At 39.2% G+C, this 20,614-nt stretch overlaps 1 protein-coding gene across 2 annotated transcripts in view; it reads right to left on the bottom strand.

Annotated features, from left to right (window-relative positions):
* Positions 1 to 20,614, bottom strand: part of NOD1 (nucleotide binding oligomerization domain containing 1) — a 311,719-nt gene that overhangs the window by 220,872 nt on the left and 70,233 nt on the right. For both annotated transcript variants that reach the window (XM_053714271.1, XM_053714272.1), the window contains exon 2: positions 9,571 to 9,806. In XM_053714271.1, coding sequence (XP_053570246.1) covers positions 9,571 to 9,732 — 162 coding nt within the window. In that variant the 5' untranslated portion in view covers positions 9,733 to 9,806. The remainder of the gene's footprint in view (positions 1 to 9,570; positions 9,807 to 20,614) is intronic.

Below are 20,614 nucleotides of genomic sequence, written 5' to 3'. Positions count from 1 at the left end.
TGCCAGCTTTTTGTGAAGTAACACAGACAAGGCAGAAATCTGTCCCTTCAAGGAACTTGCAGATAATCCTTTCTCCAATCCTTCTTGAAGAAAGGATAGAATCTTAGGAATTTTTACCTTGTCCCAAGGGAATCCTTTAGATTCACACCAACAGATATATTTTTTCCATATTTTGTGGTAAATTTTTCTAGTTACAGGCTTTCTGGCCTGAACAAGAGTATCAATAACAGAATCTGAGAACCCTTGCTTTGATAAGATCAAGCGTTCAATCTCCAAGCAGTCAGCTGGAGTGAGACCAGATTCGGATGTTCGAACGGACCTTGAACAAGAAGGTCTCGTCTCAAAGGTAGCTTCCATGGTGGAGCCGATGACATATTCACCAGGTCTGCATACCAAGTCCTGCGTGGCCACGCAGGAGCTATCAAGATCACCGATGCCCTCTCCTGATTGATCCTGGCTACCAGCCTGGGGATGAGAGGAAACGGCGGGAATACATAAGCTAGTTTGAAGGTCCAAGGTGCTACTAGTGCATCTACTAGAGTCGCCTTGGGATCCCTGGATCTGGACCCGTAGCAAGGAACCTTGAAGTTCTGACGAGAGGCCATCAGATCCATGTCTGGAATGCCCCACAGTTGAGTAATGTGGGCCTCCTGGGATGTGGATTGCAGACAAGTGGCAGGAGTGAGTCTCCGCCCATTGAATGATTTTGGTCACTTCTTCCATCGCCAGGGAACTCCTTGTTCCCCCCTGATGGTTGATGTACGCAACAGTCGTCATGTTGTCTGATTGAAACCGTATGAACTTGGCCTTTGCTAGCTGAGGCCAAGCCTTGAGAGCATTGAGTATCGCTCTCAGTTCCAGAATATTTATCGGTAGAAGAGATTCTTCCCGAGACCAAAGACCCTGAGCTTTCAGGGGTCCCCAGACCGCGCCCCAGCCCATCAGACTGGCGTCGGTCGTGACAATGACCCACTCTGGTCTGCGGAAGCTCATCCCCTGTGACAGGTTGTCCAGGGACAGCCACCAACGGAGTGAATCTCTGGTCCTCTGATTTACTTGTATCGTCGGAGACAAGTCTGTATAGTCCCCATTCCACTGACTGAGCATGCACAGTTGTAATGGTCTTAGATGAATGCGCGCAAAAGGAACTATGTCCATTGCCGCTACCATCAAACCTATTACTTCCATGCACTGCGCTATGGAAGGAAGAGGAACGGAATGAAGTATTTGACAAGAGTTTAGAAGTTTTGTTTTTCTGGCCTCTGTCAGAAAAATCCTCATTTCTAAGGAGTCTATTATTGTTCCCAAGAAGGGAACCCTCGTTGACGGAGATAGAGAACTCTTTTCTACGTTCACTTTCCATCCGTGAGATCTGAGAAAGGCCAGGACAATGTCCGTGTGAGCCTTTGCTAGAGGAAGGGACGACGCTTGAATCAGAATGTCGTCCAAGTAAGGTACTACTGCAATGCCCCTTGGTCTTAGCACCGCTAGAAGGGACCCTAGTACCTTTGTGAAAATCCTTGGAGCAGTGGCTAATCCGAACGGAAGTGCCACGAACTGGTAATGCTTGTCCAGGAATGCGAACCTTAGGAACCGATGATGTTCCTTGTGGATAGGAATATGTAGATACGCATCCTTTAAATCCACCGTGGTCATGAATTGACCTTCCTGGATGGAAGGAAGAATTGTTCGAATGGTTTCCATTTTGAACGATGGAACCTTGAGAAACTTGTTTAGGATCTTGAGATCTAAGATTGGTCTGAACGTTCCCTCTTTTTTGGGAACTACGAACAGATTGGAGTAGAACCCCATCCCTTGTTCTCCTAATGGAACAGGATGAATCACTCCCATTTTTAACAGGTCTTCTACACAATGTAAGAATGCCTGTTTTTTTATGTGGTCTGAAGACAATTGAGACCTGTGGAACCTCCCCCTTGGGGGAAGCCCTTTGAATTCCAGAAGATAACCTTGGGAGACTATTTCTAGCGCCCAAGGATCCAGAACATCTCTTGCCCAAGCCTGAGCGAAGAGAGAGAGTCTGCCCCCCACCAGATCCGGTCCCGGATCGGGGGCCAACATCTCATGCTGTCTTGGTAGCAGTGGCAGGTTTCTTGGCCTGCTTTCCCTTGTTCCAGCCTTGCATTGGTCTCCAGGCTGGCTTGGCTTGAGAAGGGTTACCCTCTTGCTTAGAGGACGTAGCACTTGGGGCTGGTCCGTTTCTACGAAAGGGACGAAAATTAGGTTTATTTTTGGCCTTGAAAGACCTATCCTGAGGAAGGGCGTGGCCCTTGCCCCCAGTGATATCAGAGATAATCTCTTTCAAGTCAGGGCCAAACAGCGTTTTCCCCTTGAAAGGAATGTTAAGCAATTTGTTCTTGGAAGACGCATCCGCTGACCAAGATTTTAACCAAAGCGCTCTGCGCGCCACAATAGCAAACCCAGAATTTTTCGCCGCTAACCTAGCCAATTGCAAAGTGGCGTCTAGGGTGAAAGAATTAGCCAATTTGAGAGCACGGATTCTGTCCATAATCTCCTCATAAGAAGGAGAATTACTAGTGATCGCCTTTTCTAGCTCATCGAACCAGAAACACGCGGCTGTAGTGACAGGGACAATGCATGAAATTGGTTGTAGAAGGTAACCTTGCTGAACAAACATCTTTTTAAGCAAACCTTCTAATTTTTTATCCATAGGATCTTTGAAAGCACAACTATCTTCTATGGGTATAGTGGTGCGTTTGTTTAGAGTAGAAACCGCCCCCTCGACCTTGGGGACTGTCTGCCATAAGTCCTTTCTGGGGTCGACCATAGGAAACAATTTTTTAAATATGGGGGGAGGGACGAAAGGTATACCGGGCCTTTCCCATTCTTTATTTACAATGTCCGCCACCCGCTTGGGTATAGGAAAAGCTTCGGGGGGCCCCGGGACCTCTAGGAACTTGTCCATTTTACATAGTTTCTCTGGGATGACCAAATTCTCACAATCATCCAGAGTGGATAACACCTCCTTAAGCAGAGCGCGGAGATGTTCCAACTTAAATTTAAATGTAATCACATCAGGTTCAGCTTGTTGAGAAATTTTCCCTGAATCTGAAATTTCTCCCTCAGACAAAACCTCCCTGGCCCCCTCAGACTGGTGTAGGGGCCCTTCAGAAACAATATCATCAGCGTCCTCATGCTCTTCAGTATTTTCTAAAACAGAGCAGTCGCGCTTTCGCTGATAAGTGGGCATTTTGGCTAAAATGTTTTTGATAGAATTATCCATTACAGCCGTTAATTGTTGCATAGTAAGGAGTATTGGCGCGCTAGATGTACTAGGGGCCTCTTGTGTGGGCAAGACTGGTGTAGACGAAGGAGGGGATGATGCAGTACCATGCTTACTCCCCTCACTTGAGGAATCATCTTGGGCATCATTTTCTCTAAATTTTGTGTCACATAAATCACATCTATTTAAATGAGAAGGGACCTTGGCTTCCCCACATTCAGAACACAGTCTATCTGGCAGTTCAGACATGTTAAACAGGCATAAACTTGATAACAAAGTACAAAAAACGTTTTAAAATAAAACCGTTACTGTCACTTTAAATTTTAAACTGAACACACTTTATTACTGCAATTGCGAAAAAGTATGAAGGAATTGTTCAAAATTCACCAAAATTTCACCACAGTGTCTTAAAGCCTTAAAAGTATTGCACACCAAATTTGGAAGCTTTAACCCTTAAAATAACGGAACCGGAGCCGTTTTTATATTTAACCCCTTTACAGTCCCTGGTATCTGCTTTGCTGAGACCCAACCAAGCCCAAAGGGGAATACGATACCAAATGACGCCTTCAGAAAGTCTTTTCTATGTATCAGAGCTCCTCACACATGCATCTGCATGTCATGCTTCTCAAAAACAAGTGCGCAATACAGGCGCGAAAATGAGACTCTGCCTATGATTAGGGAAAGCCCCTAGAGAATAAGGTGTCCAATACAGTGCCTGCCGGTTATTTTACAAAATTCCCAAGATTAAAATAATTCCTCAAGGCTATGGAGTATAAAATATGTTTATATATAAATCGATTTAGCCCAGAAAATGTCTACAGTCTTAAAAAGCCCTTGTGAAGCCCTTATTTACTGTCTGTAATAAAATGGCTTACCGGATCCCATAGGGAAAATGACAGCTTCCAGCATTACATCGTCTTGTTAGAATGTGTCATACCTCAAGCAGCAAAAGTCTGCTCACTGTTCCCCCAACTGAAGTTAATTCCTCTCAACAGTCCTGTGTGGAACAGCCATCGATTTTAGTAACGGTTGCTAAAATCATTTTCCTCTTACAAACAGAAATCTTCATCTCTTTTCTGTTTCAGAGTAAATAGTACATACCAGCACTATTTTAAAATAACAAACTCTTGATTGAATAATAAAAACTACAGTTAAACACTAAAAAACTCTAAGCCATCTCCGTGGAGATGTTGCCTGTACAACGGCAAAGAGAATGACTGGGGAAGGCGGAGCCTAGGAGGGATCATGTGACCAGCTTTGCTGGGCTCTTTGCCATTTCCTGTTGGGGAAGAGAATATCCCACAAGTAAGGATGACGCCGTGGACCGGACACACCTATGTTGGAGAAAATGAAACGATCTTACCGGAATCTCTGCCGTGGAACAGACACACAGCCTCTATAATTTGACAGTCTTGTAGCATCGCTCCTGACATGGACTTGAGTGATAGAAGCAGGCAGTGAAACTCTTCAACACTGATTGCTTAGGAGCTGTTAATACCAGTCTGGATGAGTTCACAGAAAGACTCTCCCTGCATCTCCAGACCCTAACACTTGTCAATGCTCTCACTGAGAGGCTGATAAGACTACTAAAAACTCCAGTCCCACTCTGAAGGGTACTACCCTCCATAAGGAACTACTCCGTATCTTCTGACACTTCTCTGACAACCTCCTGTGAGGAAAGGCAAAGAATGACTGGGATATGAGGGAAGTGGGGGAGGTATTTGCCTCCTCCTGGTGGTCAGGTTCTGTATTCCTACAAGCAAGGAATGAAGCCGTGGACTCTCCTCATATTAAGAAGGAAAAGGGAAGCAGGGTTGATCCAGGAAGCTATAGACCAGTTTTCTGGCATCAATAGTGGGGAAGATACTTGAAGGGATTATAATAATGAGTATATTTGTGTAAACAAGATTATAGATTAAAATCAGCATGAGCAATAGATCATGTTAAACTAATTTAATGAGATTTCAAGAGGAAGGAAGTAAAAAAATAGATAAAGGGATAAAGGGAAATCGGTTAGTGTGATACACTTGGATTTTGCAAAAGTGTTTGACACAGTTACACATGAGAGATTAATGTACAAAATTAAGAGACTGGGAATATCTGAGAATGTTAGCTTGTGGATAAAACACAAGGAGCAACGAGTAGTAGTATATGGATCATACTCAGATTGAGCAAAGGTAATTTGTGGAGTCCCAAAGAGAGCAGTACTGGGCCCTGTTCTTTTAAATATTTTTCTTAAAGGGACATTATGCACCAGATTTTTCTTTGCATAAATGTTTTGTAGCTAACCAATTTATATAGCCCATCTGGACGTGTTTTTGTAAAAATGTATAGTTTTGCTTATTTGTAAGTAACATTGTCCCGATTTTCAGACTCCTAACCAAGCCCCAACGTTTTAGATGTATACTGATGTATACAGACATCAGACTGATTCTGTTTGTATAATGTGTCTTTTCATATGCAGGGGGGGGGGTCTGCTCTCAGTCCATTTCAGTGGGTGTTCCAGGCTAATCTAATTAACAGTGCTAAATTGGGAACTTCTAAGTAAGTTTTTAAAAGGTTTTATACTGGATTTTTATATCAGTATCTGTGCATATTCTTTATAGTAGTGTCTATTACATGCAGTTAAATAAAAATTGGTGTATACTGCCCCTTTAAGGACTTGGAGCAAGGAATAAATAGCAACATCTCTATGTTTGTAGGTTCTTGAGAGGTGACATGATTAGTTTATATAAATATATTCAAGGCACATATACAGAGATTAAATACATACAGTAGAGAAGTGCACTTACAGGAACGAACAACTGGTTCAATACCATTGTTAACCTGTTCTATTGCGATTTACCACCTGGATGCAGCTTCTTTTTAGCCCAGTAATGCTTTTCACAGAGTAGAACTTTCCTGTAGTAAATCAGTCTGATCCCGCCTATTACGGTCAGTCCAGCGTCAAAATACCAGACAATTCCTCTCTGAACAGGGAACACAGCAACCCCAGACAATCATTTCAGCCTTCATTGGGCCTCGTCAGTGAGGTGTAGCCATATTCCTCTAAGCACACTGAGCAAAGAGTCCACGTCCGGTTGCCCCTTTTTCACATAGGGAGACTAAATACATACAGAGAGAAGTGCACTTACAGCAACGAACAACTGGTTCAATACCATTGTTAGCCTGTTCTATGGCGATTTACCACCGGGGTGCAGCTTCCTTTTAGCCCAGTAATGCTTTTCACAGAATAGAACTTTCCTGTAGTATATCAGTCTGATCCCGCCTATTACGGTCAGTCCAGCGCTGAAACACCAGACAATTCCTCTCTGAACAGGGAACACAGCAACCCCAGACGATCGGTTCGGCCTTCATTGGGCCTCGTTGTCAGTGAGGTGTAGCCATATTCCTCTAAGCACACTGAGCAATAGTATTGAGACAGTTGTTCGTTCCTGTGAGTGTGCTTCTCTCTGTGTGCATTTAGTCTCCCTACGGGAAAAAGGGGAAACCAGACGTGGACTCCTTGCTCAGTGTGCTTAGAGGAATAAACAGGAATAAACAGGCTAACAATAGTATTGAGCCAGTTGTTCGTTCCTGTGAGTGTGCTTCTCTCTGTGTGTACAGAGATGACAGAAGCTCTGTTTATTCCAAGAAAATTGTTTGTGACAAGAGGTCACAATTTAAGGCTGGAGGAAAGGAGATTTAATCTCCAGCAACGTAAATGTTTTTTCACTGTAACAGCAATAACATTGTGGAACTCATTACCTAAGGAGGTACTAAATGTCAATACCTTAGATAAATTTAAAAATGGTTTAAATACATTTCTGGCTAGAAAAAGAATTTAGAGATATGATTGCTTGCATTAAATGGGTCACCATTTCTAATGGGATTCATTTAAAGGGACACTGAACCCAAATTTTTTCTTTTGTGATTCAGATAAAGCATGCAATTTTAAGCAACTTTCTAATTTACTCCTATTATGAATTTTTCTTCGTTCTCTTGCTATCTTTATTTGAAAAAGAAGGCATCTAAGCTTTTTTTATTAGTTCAGAATCTGGACAGCACTTTTTTATTGGTGGATGAATTTATCCACCAATCAGCAAGAACAACCCAGGTTGTTCACCAAAAATGGGCGAGCATCTAAATTTACATTCTTGCATTTCAAATAAAGATACCAAGAGAATGAAGAAAATGTGATAATAGGAGTAAATTAGAAGGTTGTTTAAAATTGCATGCTCTATCTGAATCACGAAAGAAAAAAATTGGGTGTAGTGTCCCTTTAAGTTCAACTGGAGCTTTTTTGTAAATATATTAAGATTTGTGTAGGTTGAACTCTATGAACTTCTGTCTTTTTTTCAACCTCATCTACTATGTTACATTACAGAATATAGTTAAAAAATTAAATAGCTACAACATAGATTTCTATTATTAATTATAATTAATCAGTGTCCCAGTTTTATGTGGAATGCAATGACATAAAATCATTTTGAATTTTCCATTAAAAAGCTGATAAGTTTGGCATAAAGATAGCTTTATATTTAAAATTAAAGGGGCATTTCAACCAAAACTAAAATGGTAATTTAAAGTGACATTCCGGTCAAAATGTAAATGCACATAGATTAAATCTTTGAATATAAACATATTCGCAATATACATGTATTGGCAAAAATGCTTCTAGCAAAATGTATTACTCTTTTAGTGTTAACATTGTCCTCTGCACGTGCATGTGAAGCATAGCTGGATATTCTCAGCGCACCAGCATTTTAAATACTGCAGCTGCTCTGAGCGCCAGTGGAGCTTGTATTATATCAGCAATTAACAAATTGAGTCATTACCGGATGATGCAAGCACCTTAGGCTCTCTGAACATGTGCTGTGTTTAAAATGCTGGTGCACGGTGCATACTTAAATACACTTTTGAAACATCTATAGCTTTTATTAGAATCATTTTGCTAATACATTCATATTACAAAAATGCTTCTAACCAAAAGTGAAATGCATCCATGTGAATTCCAATTTTGGCTGGAATGTCTATTTAAGCTGTGAATAAAAGCTTTTTTTTATTTTCAATAAACATGTTTTAGAAAAAAAAAATTATTAAAATCTATCACTGGTTTCACTGCAAGCTATTATTGTGCATGTGACATATATCTAGATATGCCGATATACCAGCGTTTCAAGCAGCTTGTCTGCTCAGAAAGCCAGCAGTTCGTTGTATTATGCGACTTAGTTTACATGATACAAGACACAACCAGCTCCTTGTGCAGACTCACTGTTTAAAATACTAATTCATGGTGCATAATAGATGTGCATTTTAATTTTGGATAAAAGGGCTCTTTAAGCAGGGGATGAAACATAGGTGTTGCAGGTCAGTGGTCACTAAGACCCAACAGTGGGCTAATGGATTTTGGGGTCTCATCCCATCCCATTACTCAGAGTCAGACCTGGGAGCTACAAAGTCCCTCTCATGTGGTTATTGTTCATTAAGTTATAAGTAGCACTGGTTGTTAAAAGTACAAAGAGATCATCTGTAGAAATTTGTTTGGGTGGATAATTTAACCTTTCCTTGATCCACTCTCTCTACGTTCTGGGCCCTCATTGCACATGCAGAATAAATAATGGCTAACATAGGTCTGCTGCCAGAGTGTATCACGTTGAAGCCCTATTTACCTTACTAGGATGATCTATGAGCATGTCAGGAACTTTTATAACATGACCTACCTACAGATTGTGTTATACAGCTTAAATCACAACAACACAATAGATTGTATTTGGGAGCACATGTTCCTCAAAAATATAGGAGGAACTTATGGCCAAGCTTGAAAATGACTTACTATCTAGTTGCAACTTAAGACCCCCTATGCATAATTTTTAATATTTCCTTAATCTGGACAGCAGGTGAGCAAATCCCCCATAATTTTTACAAAAGATTTAAAGAATTTTATCAAACTCCCCCTAAATCACACATCTTGTTGACAACAGTAATGATAAAGCTTTAAATGCTGAGCCAAGTCACAATAATGTACCGAGATGGATTTGTGCTCATATCTGAAGTCCTTTATAAATCAGACAAAGCTACCTTAGTGTCCTAAAATCTTGCAATGGTTTTGCCTCTTAGTTGTATCAACTCTATATCTTTTTTGTGTCATTTATTTTTACAAAGAGCTTTCTACAGATATAAAACAGAATAGTAAAAAGTATGCCATATGTAATGAATTCACATTATGAACTTTTCTTCCTACATGATACATCTGGTATTATATTATATAATATGCTAAGAACAAAAAAAAATAGATTTGGATATAAAAACTTGCAAGAAAAAGTCACCTTATCTGATCGTGTTTGAAACTGTAAAACAATCTCGTTGTCTTCAGCAGAAAGATAATGACTTTTAGTCAGGTTTTCTAGCAAGCACTTGGTGTTTCTGATCTGACTAACCAATATTTCTCGACTCCTTCTTACAATCTCAGCATAACACTGAACTGCCATTGTCAATATTTGATGTCACATCCTCGTGTCCTTGATGAAATTCAGTAGCAGAATCATCTGAGAGCTCCTGACCACTGTATAGGAAAATTCAAAAAATAAAAAAAATGATTAGCCAAATAAAAAATGCAATACACACACACACACAAATACAATTAAAATACAACTTACCAGTAATCATGTATTTTTTATAGGTATGCACACTAGTAACTACATTCAACTATTTTGCTATGTATAATTCAGGAACGAACCTTAAAGGGACAGTCAATTCCAAAATTGTTATTGTTTTTCCAGTTTTGCATAACCAACACTGTTATAGTAATATACGTTTTGCCTCTGTGATTACCTTATATCTAAGCCCTGCAGACTGCCCCCTTATTTCAGTTGACAGACTTCGATTTTAGCCAATCGGTGCTGACTCTTAAGTAACTCCACGGGAGTGAGCACAATGTTATCTATATGGTACACATGAGCTAGTGCTGTTTAGATGTGAAAAACTGTCAAAATGCACTGAAATAAGAGGCGGCCTTCAAGGGCTTAGAAATTAGCATATAAGCCTACCTAGGTTTAGCTTTCAACAAAGAATACCAAGAGAACAAAACAAATTTAATGATAAAAGTACATTTAAAATCTGTTTCAAATTGCATGCCCTATCTGACTCATTAAAGTTTAATTTTGACTATGAAAAGTCTATTACTATGAAATAGTTGGGTTTTTTTTAAACTTTTTAAAATGCATTTATTTCTTACTAGGCGATAAGCCTGCCCAGAGGGCAGTCTATTTTTGAAGAACTAAAAACCCCAAAGCTAATATTACAAAAAATGTAAAATTACAGAAAAAAAATAAACAAAGCTATCCAAAATAAAAAATTTAAACCTAAACTAATACCCCTTTAAAAATAAACAATCCCCCCCAAAATAAAAACACCCCTTAATCTATCAATAAACTACCAATAGCCCTTAAAAGGGCCTTTTGAAGGGCATTGCCCTAAAGAAATCAGCTCTTTTACATACAAAATTTACAAAGTACTCCCTAACAGTAACCCCCCCCCACCCACCAAACCCCCCAGAATAAAAAAACTAACACAAAAAAAACTAAACTACCAATTTGTATGGGCAATGCCCTTAAAAGGACAATCAGCTCTTTTACAGCCCAAAAAACCCTAATCTAAAAAAAAAAAAAAACTCAAAAAATAAAAAAAAAGCCCAAGACTAAGCCCCAAATAGGTACTCACCATTCCTGAAGTCCGACAGAGAAGATCTTCTTCCAGGTGGCTTCATCATCTTCTATCTTCATCCGGAGCGAAGGCAGCACAAAGGTGTCTTCCAAGATGTGCGGACCTGGAGCGGCGGTCCTCAGCAGCATGGAGGCTCCACTTCATCCGATCTCCGTTGTACACTAAAAATTGAATGGAAGGTACCGCATTCAATTTGGGGTACCTTGCATTCCTGTTGGCTGAAATTTTGAAATCAGCCAATAGGATTAGAGCTACTGAAATCCTATTGGCTGTTCAAATCAGCCAATAAGATTTTAGTAGCTTTCATCCTATTGGCGAATTTCAAAATTTCAGCCAATAGGAATGCTAGGTGGTACCCCAATAAATATGGGGTATCTTGCATTTAATTTTCAGTGTGCGGCGGACGATCGCATGAAGAGAAGCATCCACACCGCTTTGGACCGCCGCCGCTGAAGATCGCCGCCACACATTCGCTCCGCGCCACCTACGCTCCGGATGAAGATAGAAGATGATGGAGCCGCCTTGAAGAAGACCTTCTCCGTCGGACTTCAGGAACGGTGAGCACCTATTTGGGGCTTTGTCTTACACTTTTTTTTTTTAAGTTTTTTTTTTAGTTTAGGGTTTTTTGGTCTGTAAAAAAGAGCCGAGTGCCCTTTTAAGGGCAGTAAAAGAGCTGAATGCCCTTTTAAGGGGAATGCCCATACAAATGCCCCTTTAGGGGCAATGGGTACTTTATGTTTTTTTTGTGTTAGGTTTTTTATTTTGGGGGGGACTTAGTATTTTTTAAATGTGAAAGAGCTGTTTAACTTAGGGCAATGCCCTACAAAAGGTCCTTTTAAGGGTTATTGGTAGTTTAGATTAGGGGGTGTTTTTTTTGTTTTGTTTTTTTCATAGGGATTAGGTTTAATTTTTTTTTTCTGTAATTTTAGATTATTTTTTTGTAATTTAAGGTTAGGTTTTATTTTTAAATTAATGTTAGGATTTTTTATCTTAAAGGAACATTAAACCCAAATTTTCTCTTTCATAATTCAGATAGAGAATACAATTTTAAACAACTTTCTAATATACTTCTGTTATCTAATTTGCTTCATTCTCTTGATATTCCTTCCTGAAAAGCATATCTAGATAGGCTCAGTAGATTCTGATTGGTGGCTGCACATATTTGCCTCATGTGGTTGGCTCACCCATGTGCATTGCTATTTCTTTAACAAATGATATCTAAATATTGAAGCAAATTAGATAATAGAAGTAAATTGGAATTTTGTTTAACCCCTTGACGACCGAGGACGTGCAGGGTACGTCCTCAAAAAAAAGGCAGTTAACGCCTGAGGACGTACCCTGCACGTCCTCGGTGTGGAAAGCAGCTGGAAGCGATCCTGCTCGCTTCCAGCTGCTTTCCGGTTATTGCAGTGATGCCTCGATATCGAGGCATCCTGCAATAACCATTTGTAGCCATCCGATGCAGAGAGAGCCACTCTGTGGCCCTCTCTGCACCGGACATTAACGGCTAGGTTTGTGGGTGGATAGGAGCCGGTGTGGGAGGCGGGTGGCGGCCATCGATGGCCCTGGATGATGCTGAGGGGGGGCGGGATCAGGGGCGGGGATGCCCGGGGGCGCGCACGGGAGGGTGGGGGCGGGCGCGTGCACGGGGAGGGAGCGGGTGGGAACCGCTGCACTACAGAAAAAGTAGCAGTAAAATTTACAAAAAAGGGGAAATAAAGTTGGAAATAAAAAGATCAGGCAGGTGGTGGGGGTTGGTCTGTGGGGGGGGGGAAGCTACACTACAGAAACTAAAAATAAAAACAAAAAAAAACCTTTTTATTTTGCAAAATGGGTACTGGCAGACAGCTGCCAGTACCCAAGATGGCCCCCAATAAGGCAGATGGGGAGGATTAGAGAGCTGTTTGGGGGGGATCAGGGAGGTTGGGGGCTAAGGGGGGATGCTACACCCCCAGCATATGTAAATATGCTTTAAAAAAATAAAAAATTAAAATAAAAAAACCTTTTATTTTAGTACTGGCAGACTTTCTGCCAGTACTTAAGATGGCGGAGACAATTGTGGGGTGGGGGAGGGAAGGGAGCTGTTTGGGAGGGGTCAGGGGGTCTGATGTGTCAGGTGGGAGGCTGATCTCTACACTAAAGCTAAAATTAACCCTGCAAGCTCCCTACAAACTACCTAATTAACCCCTTCACTGCTAGCCATAATACACGTGTGATGCGCAGCAGCATTTAGCGGCCTTCTAATTACCAGAAAGCAACGCCAAAGTCATATATGTCTGCTATTTCTGAACAAAGGGGATCCCAGAGAAGCATTTACAACCATTTGTGCCATAATTGCACAAGCTATTTGTAAATCATTTCAGTGAGAAACCTAAAATTGTGAAAAATTCAACGTTTTTTTTAATTTGATCGCATTTAGCGGTAAAATGGTGGCATGCAATATACCAAAATGGGCCTAGATCAATACTTTGGGTTGTCTGCTACACTACACTAAAGCTAAAATTAACCCTACAAGCTCCCTACAAGCTCCCTAATTAACCCCTGCACTACTGGGCATAATACACGTGTGGTGCGCAGCGGCATTTAGCGGCCTTCTAATTACCAAAAAGCAATGCCAAAGCCATATATGTCTGCTATTTCTGAACAAAGGGGATCCCAGAGAAAAATTTACAACCATTTATGCCATAATTGCACAAGCTGTTTGTAAATAATTTCAGTGAGAAACCGAAAGTTTGTGAAAAAGTGAACGATTTTTTGTATTTGATCGCATTTGGCGGTGAAATGGTGGCATGAAATATACCAAAATTGGCCTAGATCAATACTTTGGGATGTCTTCTAAAAAAATATATATACATGTCAAGGGATATTCAGGGATTCCTGAAAGATATCAGTGTCCCAATGTAACTAGCGCTAATCTTGAATAAAATGGTTTGGAAATAGCAAAGTGCTACTTGTATTTATTGCCCTATAACTTGCAAAAAAAAGCAAAGAACATGTAAACATTGGGTATTTCTAAACTCAGGACAAAATTTAGAAAATATTTAGCATGGGTGTTTTTTGGTGATTGTAGATGTGTAACAGATTTTGGGGGTCAAAGTTAGAAAAAAGTGTTTTTTTTCTATTTTTTTCTCATATTTTATAAAAAAATTTATAATAAATTATAAGATATGATGAAAATAATGGTATCTTTGGAAAGTCCATTTAATGGCGAGAAAAACGGTATATAATATGTGTGGGTACAATAAATGAGCAAGAGGAAAATTACTGCTAAACACAAACACCACAAAAATGTAAAAATAGCCTTGGTCCCAAACGGACAGAAAATGGAAAAGTGCTGTGGTCATTAAGGGGTTAAAATTGTATTCTTTGTCTGAATCATGAAATACATTTTTTGGGTTTAATGCCCCTTTAATTGCAACTTGTTATTAGGGTTAATTTAGGGGGTGTTAGGTTAGGGGGCTTAGTAATTAAATTAGTTATTTGCGATGTGGGGGTTTGAGGTTTAGGCGTTTGTTTACATTGTGCAGGCGGTTGCGTGTTTTTTTTTTTTAAGGCTTCATTTGCCTACGCTGCCGCCAACATTCTTTTGGCTGCCTCGCGCAGCCAACATTCTTTTGGCTGCCTCGCACAGCCACCATTTCTTTGAGGATGCGTGCGCAACCGACGACGGCTGCGTTACAAATGCGATTATAGTATAAATTATTAAGTAGCTCAAGGGAAACAAACGTCTCAAATTAGTACCAAACTTGTGCATACCGTATATAAGTTTTCCCTGAGAATGATAACCCTGGTCTATCAGTAATACACAAAACAATGGTAATTTCATAGCTGCCAACACTTCTGTCTCATTCTTAATTACTGTTTGAAAATGACAGCAATGCAGGTGGAAATGAAAGAAAATCAAGCTATGGGGAATCTCTTGAGAGAATCATCTTGCATCTAGAGTTACTGCCCTTTCGGATCAGTATAACTAAGCAACTAAGGTAGATAAAAATCAATTTTATTTTATATTTAAATATAAAAAATTTTTTTAAAATAAGATGCTTTTCTATCTAAAGATAATTTTTATCGAAAGGGACAGTCTAGTCAAAATTAAACTTTCATGATTCAGATAGGGCATGAAATTTTAAACAACTTTCTGAATTAATTTTATCATCACATTTGCTTTGTTCTCTTGGTATTCTTTGTTGAAAGCTAAACCTAGGTAGGCTCATATGCTAAATTTCTGAGCCCTTGAAGATCGCCTCTTATCTCAGTACATTGATAGTTTTTCACCGCTAGACAGCGCTAGTTCATGTGTGCAATATAGATAATATTGTGCTCACTCCCGTGGAAGTTCCTAGGAGTCGGCTCTGATTGGCTAAAATGCAAGGCTGTCAAAAGAACTGAAATAAAGGGGCAGTCTGCAGAGGCTTAGATACAAGGTAATCACAGAGGCAAAAAGTATATTAATATAACAGTGTTGGTTATGCAAAACTGGGGAATGGGTAATAAAAGGCATTATCTATCTTTTTAAACAATACAAATTTTGGAGTAGACTGCCCCTTATAATCAAAAGATTGGTTTTTAATTTTGGTCTGCAGAAATAGCATGCCCCTTCTTCAAAGCACAAATGTTATAAAATAAATCTTAAAGGCACATTATCTGAAACCCTAAAATTTTCTCTTTCATGATTGAGCATACAATCTTCAGATATTCTTCTATTATCAAAATTTGCTGAATTCTCTTGGTATACTTTGTTAAAGGAGATAAATGCTCTAATGGGGCTTAGCTGAACACATTGGGTGAAACAGTGACAAGCAGCTAGCTTACAGTAGTGCATTGCTTCGGAGTCTACCTGAATATGCTTTTCAACAATGGATACCAAAAGAACAAAAAGTAAATTAGGTAAGAGAAATAAATTGGAAAATTGTTTAAAAATTTGCATGTTCTTTCTGGATTATGAAAGTTTACTTTCCCTTTAATACCATTGCTCCTCTGCAAATCTATGTACAAAGAAGCAACCCATACTAAGTTTTAAGAAGTTCGCTGCACAGAAGATTGTTTGGAGTGGAATAGATCTGCACAAGGACCCAAGTGTAAGGAGGGAGGGGCAAGCATTACACATTAAGTATGTTATTGTTTTAGTTAATTAAATTATTATGGTAATCATTTCTACGTTCAATAAAGTACAGCTGAAAAGTTGATCACATATGAATGATTATCCTATTAAACTGGAGATAGTTCACCTCCCAATAATTTCATTCATTTCAATGATCTATCTAAATCGGTCTTACAGACTAGTGACTTAAATTGATATTTTAATAAAGATTTAAATCAAATCCACCCTGTAAGCAACAGTCCAGCTTGTTTAATCCAGTGCTCTTTGCAGCCAATTAAAGTGAAACTTTATTTTATTTTTATAAAATAAATTAATTTTATTTTTATTTTATAAAATTTTAAGTTATCCATATTAATGAGCAGCATCTAAACATGTTGAATTAACTTATTTTTTGTGATTGAAAAAAAAATAGAGGGCATTAGTTCATGTGTTTCATATAGATAACATTGAGCTCATGCACGTGAAGTGACCTAAGAGGGAGCACTGATTGGCTAAAATGCAAGTCTGTCAAAATAACTGAAATAAGGGGGCAGTCAGCAGAAGCTTAGATACAAGGTAATTACAGAGGTAAAACGTGTATTATTATAACTGTTTTGGTTATGCAAAACTGGGGAATGGGTAATAAAGGGATTATCTTTCTTTTTAAACAACAACAATTCTGGTGTTGACTGTCCCTTTAAACAGCAACTAATACAGCTGTATCAGACGTGTACTTCCTGCTGGTCATTGGCTGACAGGTACTTTCTGTTAATGCTCTCTCATTGTTAGGTACTTCTTGCTAATACTATAAGCTAAGTAGGAAGAGTACCTTAAAGGGTTAGAAAGGGCCAAATTGAAATGTACATTAGCCAAAATGGTTCTAGAAACATGCATTACTGTTTTTCAACGGCATACGCACATATCCTGTGAGGTTCCATGCATCAGTATTCAGAGAGCCGACAGTGGTGTGAATTGCTTCTGTAAAAACATAAGTTATATCATACCAGACCTGCTTGGTGTATGAATACGGATTCGTGGACCCTCACTGTTTTGCTTATGGAAGTATATTGCAAAAATGCTTCTATTTCAAATTGAAATGCACCCACACCCATATCAATTTTGACCTTTCTATCCCTTTAAAATTAAATTACATTTGAACTATAATATATAGCAAACTTATTATAAACATTTTACTGAGACCAAATAATACCATTTGTATTTTCATTTTCATGTCCTTTTAATAGGGAATAAATTTCACTTATTAACTCCATGTCCTGACAAGTAGGGAAGTTTTACAGTTTTAAATTAATTCAAATTAACTCTATGAAAACAACCTCCACCCATATAATTCAAACAAACAGAAAGTGTTTACAGAAAAACAATATTTAGTTCTTGGATTTGATCAGGCACTGCATACAGAGAAAAGGGATGCATTCTGCATGCCTTAAAGGGCCATTATACACTCATTTTCTCTTTGCATAAATGTTTTGTAGATGATCTATTTATAAAGCCCATAAAGTTTTTTTTTTTTTTAAATGTATAATTTTGCTTATTTTTAAATAACATTGCTCTGATTACTCCTAACCAAGCCCCAAAGTTTTATTTGAATACCGTCAGCTACCTTCTCCAGCTTGCTCCTGTTTGTGTAAAGGGTCTTTTCATATGCAAAAGAAGGGGGAGGGGGGGAGTGTCTTATTTCCCACTTGCAGTGGGCTTTCCAACTGCCTTTTCAACAGAGCTAAACTGAAAGCTTCTAAGTACGTTTTTAAACCATTTTATACTGGATTTTTATATCAGTATCTGTGCATCTTCTTCTTTATAGTAGTGTCTATTAAATGCAGTTATATGAAAATGAGTGTATACTGTCCCTTTAACAGGCAACACATTTTATTTAAAAAGGACATTAAACTTATACTTTATATGAGCAATTACGCACTCAATTGTAAAAGAAATGTTTTAAAATAATTTAAAACACTTTCAGCACAATTTAAAAGGTTTTGTAATTAATGGCAGTTCAGGGATATACCTCTTGAAAACCCTGGTGGAATCAATATACTCGGTCTCCTTTGCTGTGGCAAATTAGAGGCAGATGTAACTGAGCTTTTGGTCTGAGCTAAACAAACACTGTGTAGACTCAGTTACACTTTCCCTTATGATCAAGGCATTCTAGCCTATATGAGGAAGTTGAACAAACATGCTTTCTGAGGTATTTTACAGGCAGGATAAATTAATACTGTAATAGTGGGCTATAAGGCTATGCTGCTACAGTGCTCACTTTAATGTCCAATTATATTAAATAAGTAATGAAAAAAATGCATTTGTAGAGAATAGTAAGAGCGGGAACATTCTATTGAAAAACAAAATAACCTAACTAGCTATGCATTTAGCCCCCACACAGGGGTTAAACACACAGGTAAAGTCACATTCAGAGACCGCAAGCACTGTAGCCCCAGAACGAATTAAATGGGGGGGCATTTTTTTTTCACGAGGGGGCACGCATTTACAAAGCATGTATGAGAGTAAAAATAAGAGCAGACCTACATATTCTGCAGGAAAGTGTAGCTTCTGGCTGGCTTATCCCCCACTATTAACATTTGGAGAATATGTGCTAAATCACTAGGTAAAAGAATGAAGTCTAAATCCTTTGCAGTGCACTAAAACAGAGCCATTAAACTCGAGTCCCCCAGTGCAATAGCTCCTTAAAAACAATTCACCCCTCATTCTCAAATCTCAATAATGTCTCCTAAACAGCCATGCACGCCAAACCCCCAATGCAATTAACCCCTTTGTTTGCAATTGCAGTGAGGATACTAGGTTTCAGGTACAGGGAATTTTGTAGATTAGATTTTGCAATAACCAACGGATATCAGGCTACTTAATACAAATTATGTACTGTGAACCTATAAGAAAAAGATTGTATCATATAAATATCCTATATAATAAAAGGCCAAGTGTATTTGTCCGAAGCTGTCATGCACAGTAGAGACTGCGCGCGAGGACAAACACACTTAGCCTACTTCACCTGGCATCTAGCGTGGAGTGGGCGTGGCCGGGCGGGCGTGACGTGGATGGGGTGCGAGAGCAAAAGAGGGGGGAGAGAGAGCAAAAGAGGGGGGAGAGAGAGCAAAAGTGGGGGGAGAGAGAGCAAAAGTGGGGGGAGAGAGAGCAAAAGAGGGGAGAGAGAGAGCAAAAGAGGGGAGAGAGAGAGCAAAAGAGGGGAGAGAGAGAGCAAAAGAGGGGAGAGAGAGAGCAAAAGAGGGGGGAGAGAGAGCAAAAGAAGGGGGAGAGAGAGCAAAAGAGGGGGGAGAGAGAGCAAAAGAGGGGAGAGAGAGAGCAAAAGAGGGGGAGAGAGAGCAAAAGAGGGGAGAGAGAGAGAGCAAAAGAGGAGGGAGAGAGAGGGAGCAAGGGTTGCAACCGCGGTACTTAAAAAAAATTGGCCCGTGTACACGGGCTTTAGGACTAGTAAGTGTATAAATGGCTACTGGCTTCTATCGATGCCTCAAAAGTGCACTGTGATCTTAGGCCCAGGCTAAGATCACAGTGCACTTTTGAGTCGTCGATAGAAGCCGGTAGCCATTTATAGACTTATATTAATATGATACAATCATATTCTTATCATGGTCTATTGTTTAAGAAAATGAGTAACTCACAATAGTTTAGTAAAATGAATAAGGTTAAAGACAAGTCCAAAAAGTCTCTAACTTCCAATTCCAAATAAGAGATTAAGACACGGAGCTCCTTGCAGATGCGTGATGCAACCTCACAGTTCGGCAGCTTACGCCGCCCGCAGCATTACATAACAATTCATTATTTTATTTATTATTTTTGAAGCGTATGATCATATCAATATTTTTTGAGGGGGCACAGCATTACATTTGGGTGGACATTGCCCCCCAATGCCCCCCCTTGGAGCCGACCCTGGCCCAAGAGTAGGACATGGTTGAATACCCAGATTTAGCTCCTCTCAATGTCACTCTAATGTAACTGGGTAAAATGATCAATTGATTCTCCTTGACATTTAACTGAGGATAAAGTGTCTAGCAAACACATTTCTATATTGCATGTTCACAAGAATTAAAGGGACACTAAACTCAAAAGTTTTTCTTTCATGATTCAGGTAGAGCATGCAATTTTAATTAACTTTCTAATTTACTCCTATTATTAGTTTTCTTCGTTCTTTTGCTATCTTTATTTAAAAAGCAGGAATGTAAAGCTTAACAGCCGGCCCATTTTTGGTTCAGAACCTGGGTTATGCTTGCTTATTGGTTTGCTAAATGTATCCACCAATAAGTAAACGCTATCCAGGGTTCTGAACCTAAAATGGGCCGGTTCTTAAGCTTTAAAATCCTGCTTTTTAACTAAAGATAGCACGAGAATGAAGAAAAATTTGATAGTAGGAGTAAATTAGAAAGTTGCTTAAAGGGACAGTCTAGGCCAAAATAAACTTTCATGATTCAGATAGAGCATGTAATTTTAAACAATTTTCCAATTTACTTTTATCACCAATTTTGCTTTGTTCTCTTGGTATTCTTAGTTGAAAGCTTAATCTAGGAGGTTCATATGCTAAT

The sequence above is a fragment of the Bombina bombina genome, chromosome 5 (genome assembly GCF_027579735.1).
Source record: "Bombina bombina isolate aBomBom1 chromosome 5, aBomBom1.pri, whole genome shotgun sequence".
Classification (NCBI taxonomy): Eukaryota; Metazoa; Chordata; class Amphibia; order Anura; family Bombinatoridae; genus Bombina; species Bombina bombina.
Note: the sequence above shows the minus strand (reverse complement) of the source record. Positions and strands in the feature narration are given on the sequence as shown.